Raw genomic sequence first — 10,391 nt, forward strand, 5'->3', positions numbered from 1 at the left:
TCAGGGTTAATGTTTACAGACATGCTGACAGCAATTATTGATTTTAAATAAGTTTTGTGTGTTTTTGTGTGTTTTTGAGAGCATGAGTAGCTGTTTTCCTATATGCTGAAAAGAAAATGAGCAGAGAGAGTCAGACCTGTACAAAGGAAATAGCCCGGGCTGTCATCTAACTTTCCTGTCTGTCTGCGTTGTAACAGGATGAGAGGTGCTGATTCATCTGTCCCTTGCTCATCACCTTCTCCTCTCCTGTGTCCCGTAAATTCTTAGATAAACAGTGAATGGATTGCTCAATAAACAATGTTTCATGGTTCACAGTGCAGTGAACCACATTCAATTTTATCTCCTGCTATGTCCGCACTTTTTTCTATCTGGCCTTCGTTTGTGTGGGATGTGGACTCCGGTGAGTGAATAACAAGTGACTGTGACAAGACGCTTGACCTTGACGTCCTCGTTTGCCGTGTGAGCCGGGCACCCAAGCGTGGTAGAGTTAGGTGAACGTAAAGTGGGTCTACTGCCAAGAAACTATCTAGCCCAAGGGTTAGACGAACAGACAAGTACTCACACACACATGCAGGCATGCACACACGCAAACGCACGCTCACACACAATCAGTCATGCACGCACACCACTGTTCCCCTCCCATTCCCCAGGCAGCAGACAAGGCAGTACATTCAGGGTAACACAGAGTCAGTCCCTTCAGAAATCCATCGGATCCTCCTCGGCGAGGCCGTGATTGGCAATGGTCCTGCCTCCGCCTTTCGATGGCGACCCGTCACTTTCGGGTTTCACCACAGGGGGCGGGGTGAGCCCCGATCCCCCCTGAGCCGCACCCCAGGGGTCAGTGGTAGGCGGGTAGAAGTCGTCGTCGAAGCCGCAGAAGCCTTCGTCCACGCCTTGATCGTAGCGCTGGTAGGTGGAGGCGTGCACCTCGCTCTCCCTGGCCTTGATCTCCAGCGCACTATTCCACATGCCATAGCCAAAATAGATGATCACACCTGAAGGGACACAGACAAATATCAGCATATAGACACTTAGACACATAACCAGAGCTTACTGTACTATTTCAAAAGCTTAAAAAACACATTTAAAAGCACACAGAAAGAATAAACTCTGTATCATATTAAACACATTTCATCCCACTCTGAGTGAGTCAGAAGAATACTGCAATCCTACTCACAAAATAAAAAAAAAATGTCCAGATGCCCACCAGCTCTGCCGGACACCCATTCTGACATTATATAAGCAGTAAAAACTAGCAAGAATTGTCCAAATGGTAAGATAAACTACATGTTTAGAGCATTTACACACACAGAGACAAACACAGGTGTACAAACAGGTACAACTGAGGCAGGAAATACATGTAAAAATAAGACTTGCTGTTTTAAAATAAATAAAAAAGAGAAAGTCAAATTCTTTACTTTTATTTTTTTAAATAAAAAAAACCAAACAGCGAGTAAGTGAGACACACATTAGATATGACTGAGTCACGGAGCCAATGGATATTCTGTCATTTTAAGAGAAACGAAATTGATCACTCTATTGTTATAAGCTCAAAACAATTCCCATCTGTCTGGGATGACAGTAATGACACAAATCCTGTCTTAAAATAAAGCAATAAAATACACTAAACCTAAATGCAAGACAAACTATCATTCAGTGAGTTGGTGACTTACCCACGATGCACCAGATTGAGAATCGTATCCAGGTGATGGCAGACAGTTTAAGCATGAGGTAGATGTTGACCAGCATGGCTGAAGCAGGTACAAAGGGCACACAGGGCGCCATGTAGGGCAGACGCTTAGGGTTCTCCGGCTGCTGGAGGATGATGATGACGAGCAGGGCCAGGAAGATGATGAAGAAGATTAATAGCAGCAGAGCCCACCAGCGACCCTCCCCAATATAGCTCGCTCCTGAGGAAACGAGAAAAAAAGGAAACAATTATTAACTGGCTACATTATACAGCTATACCTGTCTAAATTTGACCATGTGTGCTCACCAAAAATGATGAAGGAGCAGAAAGCAAAGATGGAAATGAAGAGGAGCAGCACACACACAGTGACAGTTTTCCCAGTGGCCGGAGTTGGCCTGTCCATCTTTCCCGGGAGGCCCAATCGGATCCTCAAGGTGTAGTAGCGTGGTCCAATGAGCTTCTTCAACCGCCGGGACAACCCGCCCTCTGACTCCTCCGCTTCAATGCCGGAGGTCATATCCACTGTGCCGTAGTTTGGGTGGCTGGCAGTGTAGGTGTTTTTATCTGGTTTGCCTATCAGCATCTCGTTGTCGCCCAGTGACGGCAGGTTTTTGGCTCCACAGGTGTTAGTGGCCGGGCCTCCGTACTCATCCGCCTCGCTGGTCGGTGAACAGGCGTCTTTCTCGCACTCAGCCAGAACGCCCTCCTTTCTCTTGTTGTTCTGCTCCTCGGAGAGGAAGTTCACAAAGCCGTGGATGTCGCTCTCAGGTTGGTAACGCAGCAGGAGAACACACAGGCTTACCTGCAGACCAGGAAGGGGTAGAATATGTTTTTCTTTTATGAGCAGAAAAGAGTGCTTTTCTTAATATCCACTTCTTCCGAAAATTGAACACAATTTGGTTTATTTGTTTTTTCTTTAATTCTACTGAAGTCAATGAGCATATGGAGCATTGCATTATCAGCATTTCATTCCTGCATCAGTACCAGTGGCTCATTTGTATCTTAGCTGATTGGCTACCAGCTAAGAACTGCCGTTTATGTACAGTTTACAGCTATCACATCATTCTGTACGATTCATGTGTTGGAGGGACTAGTTTTCCCAGCATCCTTGTTGCTGTGCACAATAACTAAAAGCTCCTTCAAAGAGCAGAGCCTTTTTTTTGCCAACTCTGAGGAACGAATCGATATATTTTTGCAAGTGTACGAGTCTCGGAATAAATCTCTGTTATACATTGAGCTAAATATAGTAACTCAGGTGCACTCTGCAAGTACCCATATGGTGTATATAGCTGTGTCCACCATCATTATCAGCTCACCAGAGTGTAGGCCAGCAGGGTTCCTATGGACATCATCTCAATGAGGTCTCGGAGGCTAACCAGGAGGGAAAGCAGGGCAGCCAGGAAGCCGGACACCACACAGGCAACAGCAGGGGTCTCTGTGTAGGAAGACACATTGGCCAGGAACCTAAACACACACACACACGCACACGCACACGCACGCACACGCACAAGTTGATTGAGACTTTGAGATTGACATGGAAAATAATGAGTGAATAAGTGTGTGGACTGACTTAAATAGCAGGCCGTCCCCCGCCATGGCGTAGATGACCCTGGGCATGGGGAACAGGGACCCCAGGAGGGATACAGTGAGTCCGGCTATGGAGCCCACCGCCACAATATACTTTGCGAACATACAGCCATGCACGGCAAACATCTCCATGAGCGGGGCGTCTGCGTCAATCTCATTGTACGGCACCATCAGAGTCAGGATCACAGAAACCTGGATGGAAGAGGGTTTAATACAAAGAGTTTGTAAGTTAATATAGAGTTGTTTGTTGCAATATCAAAAAATGTAAATGTTAACCTGGTGTTCAGCCTGAAATATTGATACATTTCTGTGGAGAGGAGCTTGTTAACAAATGAGCTCTCTGCCAAAAGGTAATCTTTCATTTTCAAAATGGGAAAAATATATATTTATGTTGCTTCATATAAAGCCACTATGTGTAGAATTTGGCCCCTACAGTGGGAGTGCTAAAAAGCACTGTGGCAGACTCAAATGCATGACATTACTCACTAGTATTTCCAGGATTTTTTTCTTTTAAAAAACATTAAAAAAAACAATCAAGGAATGATCATGCGACATGATTTAAAGCTCCAGAAAAGCTACTAAATGGACCCTGTTGAGAGTTGTATGTGCAAAACTAGGCCAACTCCATCTGCTGATGAAGATGCACCACAGATTTTTTTTTTGAAAAAAAAAAAAAAAATGTAATGGTATGCTCCTTTTTGACAAATATCCAGACTTTTGTAGTCCCATGCACCCCGACTGTACTTCTACTAAATGATTTGTCCTTACTAAAATTATCACAGCATCTTATTAGCCGGCCTAACATCTGCAAAAAAATGCTGGCACTAAGTTTGAGTCCCTCACATACCGTCACAAAATCCCAGTGGATAGCTTGCCATCTTGATGTTGGGAACATCAAACTCGTAGTAGCTAGAATGCTACTGCGAGTTTCCTGTATCCTTTTGATTAAAGAAAAGCTCCAGAAAAGCTTCTAAATGGGCTTTGTTGTTGGACCGTTTGATGAACTTCTGAGCTACATCCTTACAGCCCAGCTTTACACAGCTAGTGCGTTCAGCACACTGCACATCGCATCACAGTCATTAGTAATGCTTCTCCCCCCTCTGTGTGTGCATGTGTGTGCATGTGTGTGCATGTGTGTGCATGTGTGTACGTGATTTTGATCCTTGCGTCTGACGTGTGAAACCATGCAGGGCCATCTGTCATGGGTACTGTGCTGCATAAGCGAGGGATTTGCTTGAACAGATTGCAGAAAGAGAGAGGAATAATACAAAAAGGCTAACCCTCACAGAGAGGAAGATACAGAGATCATTTTCCTCCTGCTGTAGTAGCCTGGTGCCCTTTGACCCTTTTTTCCAATCTGGACACAGCCTGGTTGACACTTGACAGTGTGTGTGAACCAGTCAAAGGGGACTGTACTAATCTAGAGGGAATCCTACAACAAATCCTGATTTAACATATTTTTCTGAGAGAGCAACGCTGATCCCAAACTGCATCCAATGATGCCCATTTCAGCTCGCTGTCAGCTAATATTCCGTTTGCACATTCATGTTACTCCCCACTGTGAATGAGGGTTTCCCAAAAGCACCAACCTCACTGCCCTCTTGAGAGAATATTATGTACTAACACCCACTTAAGAACAAGGATGTGAGGAAATTCAACATGGAAAAACTCCAGAGGAAGCATTGAAGGAAGGTCTCATTTTTACAATTTTGATTGACGCTACACTCTTATTCAAGATTACTGTTAAACCAACGCAATCAGAGAATTTATGTGACATGTTACGTGCTAAATGATTAAAGTAATCCTGGATCTTACACTCCAGCAGCTATAGAATCCTGATGGGAGCAAAAAAGTTATTCCGAGATGCCTAAAGAGTCAGACAGATCAAAGGCCGATGGAGATTAAAACTAGCTGAGAAAATAGATTTTGTAGCACAAGAGTAGGGTTTATTTGGAGAAATATGTGCGACTGGGAGAGAAAGAGAAAGAAAAAGTTGAGTTTTGAAGTTGGTGCAAGCTTTGGCCCCAGGCGATGTCGAAAAATTCTCCCTCCTGATAGGCCTCTGTCAAATTGTACCCATAGCAACAACCATCCAGCAAAAACGTGTCAAAGTCAGGGATCTGGTAGGCTGTGTGAGCTGAATAAGTAAAGATTAGCTGTGAGAAACACACCCACACAGTTGGAGTGCAGGGGGAACTAATCTTGATGTTTGATCTTTTCATCCTTGTGTCAGACATTTCTCCAAATTTGGGGAAAACACTTTCAGTCTGTATTCACAAGTTTGTTGATATGAACTCAAAGGTAGCGCTAAAGGCAACGCATGAAGATAAAGAATGATAAATATAGAAGTTTGTGTCGATCTTTACAGATAAAAAATGTAATTAATGACTTTGCCACAAAATTACACAAAACAAAAAATGTACTCAAATTCTGTTTTATTCCCAATTCAGTGATTTAATTGCATTTTTACTTCACAGGTGTACAATTATAAACTGTGATTGTAGCCTGCTGTCTTCCCACAATCAATGTGATCATATTCATCTGTGAAATTAAAAATTGTAAATTTTCTAAAATTGGAGTCATTGAGCCAAGTAATTATCTCACCTCATTATCACACTGTGCATGCCAATAAACATTCAAATCTGCCATTAAAACTGTGTTTAGCAGATGTAGTGATACTTTGAGTATTATGCATTCTCGTGCCACGGAATGCTAACGAAGGGAAACACATGAAGCAATAACTATTTATGTTTGTGTACATATTTGTGTCATGTGTCGGCGGTGTTCAAGGTTAAACTCACAGAGACGTAGGCAGTGAGGCAGGTGATGAGTGAGGCAGTGATGGCGTAAGGGATGGAGGTGTTGGGACTCTTGGCCTCCTCTCCTGTCGTAGCAATGATGTCAAATCCAATGAAGGCATAGAAACAGGTGGCTGCACCCTGCATCACCTGGAACAGAGCAGAAGCACGAGAAATGATTCACACAAAGACAAAGAAGATGGAGTCTTCATCAAACCTCCCTTACTTCTGACTCAGTATGTGTGTTTGTGTGTGTGTGTGTGTGTGTGTGTGTGTGTGTGCGTGCGTGCGTGCGTGCGTGCGTGCGTGCGTGCGTACCCCCGACCAGCCAAAGGGCAGGAATCTCCCATCGTCCCAGTTCTCCCCATTGACGAAGAACAGCCCGGCGATCATCATGAAGACCCACACGATGAGGTTGATGACGTTCAGCACGTTGTTGAAGCCCACAGAGTTCTTCACTCCCAAAGCAACGATCACCGTCACCACCAGTGCGATCAGCAGCGCCAGCAGGTCCGGGTACGACTGCTCCCCTTTACCTACAGGAGGGGGTTGGGATTAGCACACAGATGTTATAGTTGGACACATTGTACCTGTGAAATCCAAGCACTTTGGAGGTGGTGGGCGATGCAAATCTGCTTGAAAAAAAACTATTTTCTTAGCAAATGCAGCTGCTAAGTAAGTTAGTTAGTTGGAGTTTGATTGATCAAATTGCAACCTGTGAGGAAGGCAGCGAAATGAGATCTTCGCAAACAACAACTAAGTTAGACCATGTGTTGAAATGTTTCCAAAGTCAAGAATGAACGTTCAAGCTTCAAACTAAGCAGACCTTTATCGACTACTACAAAAGCCATTCAAAACAATGCTTGTTTGCTGCAAAAACATAAAATCTTACCAAGAATATTTGTCGAATTACTTATATAAATATCTCATAACAGATAATTATTCATCTTAGACACAATCACCTTAAAGTAACATTTCAGTGAGACATATGGACTTGTTTTTTAATATATCTTGAATATATCTTGTCGTGAAAAAATAGTTTTTAGCATTACAGGCTAATTATGACAACATTCCATAATAAGGGTGCAATATAGCTCAAAATGTGTTTCCCGGTTAGTTTCAAGATCTCTGTTTATCCTGAAAAGGCCTAAATATTACATCTTATTTAAAAATATTCCAGATAATTTTCACCTCTTATATTGGCATTTTATTCTACTCATCACATGCAATTACATTTCTTTGTTTGTTTGCTTGTTTTTTTATTTATTTTGTGGCCTTTTTTCCAGTGTGCAGTCACTCAGCACAGGGTATGCATACGAGTCAGCATTGCACATTGAACAATCTATGATGGACACATGGATCATTGCAAAGTTGGGTTTTTAAAAGTTAGCCGTCAGGTCATCTTCCCTAAAATGTGGTGTTTTCTTGAAACCTCAAAATGGACTTTCTAGGCTTGGAATATAGACTTATATCTGCAACATCAATAGAACTGTCAACCACTCTAAAGTCTTTAAAAACTCAGTCTTTAAAAATACACACAGGTGGTCAAACAGAAACTAATGAGACATATTTTAAGCTACATTCCACACTTTCCCCGTGGTGTGGACAAACAGACGTTTATCTCCAGCAGGAAAAGGAAAAACATTAACTTTCCATTATGGTTTGGAACAGCTGGCTGTGCAGCTTATCATGTGAGCACGACCACCGCTTTGACAGTGTCCAACAGGAAGAGACTGTCAGGGCGGTGTCACCCAGACAGACACAGCTGGCACACAAATCAGATATAGTGTTACACCACATTAGCAGGCATTCCCCTCATGGTTCGGTTTATGACCTGGAAAACTGTGTTCCATGAATCATTTAGAAATCTAAGATGCCACGTCCGCTGATACTTTCCATGACATGATTTCCAGGATAAGCAGTGAAACATCATTTCGATGCTCCATGGAAAACAAAAGTCTGATACTGGTTGGATCATTTCCCGGAGGATGTTACTTTCATATTTATAAAATCAGGAATTTAAATATGAACTTTATTTAAAATACAGTTGTGCATTGAGCCAGTGTCTCAGAAAATGTCACCAGTGATAAAGATGACAATGTGCTTCTGTTACATGTTAAGAAGGCAATTTATGACACTGAGGACAAGCATTACAAACATGACTGCAAGTATACTGACCGACAGCAGAGATAAGAGTTTATTAAATCTGCTTCATCGGGGTCAGACAGATTGGCACAGCTTTCATTCATTCCAGGAGAAGTCAGGATCAAGCCACTACACAAGTAAGTATTTGAACAAGAACTATCTCTGACCCTCTAGAGGAGGGTGGGGGAGTAAAAGGGATTTTTTGTTTCTCTAGAGGTCACTTGGCTGAATGTCTGTTTAGAGGTTTTAAAGCAATCTTTGCTTGATGGTTGACTTTATCTGAGAGATGATAAGCTGTAGATAAAAAGTGGAGAAAAAATGGAGTAAAAGGCTCCAATTACTATTCTACTGCAATCAAAATAACAGATGTGCTGAGATCATATTCTCCCTTGCTAATAGAAATGCCTTCTATTAGCTATAAAACTGCTGTCCATGTAATATATTTCAGCTATTCCCAAGGTGTGTGAGTATTTTTCCCTAGCAGGGAACACAGAAAATATTAAATTATCCTTAGTTCTACTTTCACACGCTGACTTTCCATTAAGAACCAGCATGAGTTCCTTAAACCATCGCTACTGTATAACTGACAGTAGCAATGCAAATCTGAGACATTACCTATTTCTCATATTAATCCAAATCTTTAAACTCACAACAGCTCGTTTCCCAACATCAGAAGCAAATCGTGAGTTAAACTCCAGCTCTCACAGCCACACATCCTTCCCCAACTCACCCAGGCCATTGAGCGTCCCAATGTGTGTAATCATAAAGTTACTGATGCTGTGATTGGCCAGTGAGTCGGCCATGCTGCTGAGAGCCGACGCCCCCGCCGCTGTGCCAATCAGATACTCCAGAATCAAGTTCCAGCCGATGAAAAACGCCACGCACTCGCCCACGGTCACGTAGCTGTACGTGTAGGCCGAACCCGTGGTCTTAGGCACCCGCACGCCAAACTCTGCATAACACACGCCTGTGGGACAGGAGAGGATGACAGAAACAGACACACATTCATAACAGTATTATGACTGTAGGATCATGCGTGAAAGGCAGAGTCGATAGATATTGATAGGAGCATAAAGGTAGTGCTGAAATATCCCCTGAGTGCCTTTTACATTACAGCTTTGCCCGTGTAATGTCTTTGCCCTTGTTCTTAATTCATAGATATTAAAAGGCTGTTCATATAAATCATACTGTATCAGTGTATTGGGGATAAGTATGACACTAACCCTTATAATGTGGCCTTTGCCTTGTGTGTGTATGTGTGGGTGTGAAAGAGAGAGATAGTAAGAGAATGTTTAACAGCAGAAAAAAAATTCATGTGTGCATCTGCTCCAATCTAACCTGACAGTATGGAGGCCACAGCGGCGATAATGAAGGACACGATGACCCCCGGGCCAGCCATCTCCTTGGCAACCAGCCCCGAGACTACATACATCCCCGTTCCGACGCAGCTGCCCACGCCCAGCGACACCAGATCCACTGTAGATAAGACCCGCGCCAGTCTGGTGCCATGTGAGCTGGTCCCCGACGTGGCCGAATCCAACATGGACTCCACAGGTTTGGTCCTCAGGACACGGGTCGTAAAGGTGTTCCACGTCGAGCGCCATTGGACCCTCCGAGGGTCCAGCTTCCCTGCTAGACTGGTCATACTAAGAGCCAGAGGTCAAGGGTCAGAGTCAAAAGGGAAGAATTTCACAAGGAAGATTGGGAAGTTCTGTCTTTGATACTTTTCCTTTTGTTCTTTTACTGTTTTCTTGTGAAATCAATCATGTACAGCACCGTGTAAGAAGAGATTTTCTTTATCCGAATATAGATTCAAAAGAAGATCCGGTTTTGTCTTGCTGCCTGCACCTCCGTTTTTCTGCAACCTCTCTCTCTCTCGTTTGTCCGGGTTTAGTGGAATGCCATCTTAGTTGTTCCCCACATGGTGAGAGAGAAAGTTATCTGGAAAACAAAAGGTGAGATGATTTTTTTTTTTTGCAGCATTTCACAGCACATTGCCTTACATTATCCTTATTTTCTTACATGCAAAGACACAGGAGCCCAGCGGTGGAGAAGAATTACACATTCGTCCATAAATGAAACGTACCTGAAGGTGGAAGCAGCTAATTATCAGTTCTCTCCCTGTAGCCCTGTTGCTATAGTAGCCGATCTAAGTAGTGACAACAGTAGAA

General features: G+C 43.1%; 1 protein-coding gene across 1 annotated transcript; it reads right to left on the reverse strand.

The window, feature by feature from the left end:
* Positions 1–696: 696 nt before the first annotated feature.
* Positions 697–9,865, reverse strand: slc7a14a (solute carrier family 7 member 14a). Its single transcript, XM_054614127.1, has 9 exons — positions 9,559–9,865; positions 8,951–9,187; positions 6,394–6,611; positions 6,079–6,225; positions 3,261–3,469; positions 3,007–3,154; positions 1,997–2,492; positions 1,674–1,910; positions 697–995 (listed from the first exon to the last, which is right to left on the reverse strand). Exons 1-9 carry the CDS (start codon positions 9,863–9,865, stop codon positions 697–699), a joined length of 2,298 nt encoding a protein of 765 aa, XP_054470102.1.
* Positions 9,866–10,391: the final 526 nt, after the last annotated feature.

Source organism: Anoplopoma fimbria, chromosome 15 (genome assembly GCF_027596085.1).
Source record: "Anoplopoma fimbria isolate UVic2021 breed Golden Eagle Sablefish chromosome 15, Afim_UVic_2022, whole genome shotgun sequence".
Classification (NCBI taxonomy): Eukaryota; Metazoa; Chordata; class Actinopteri; order Perciformes; family Anoplopomatidae; genus Anoplopoma; species Anoplopoma fimbria.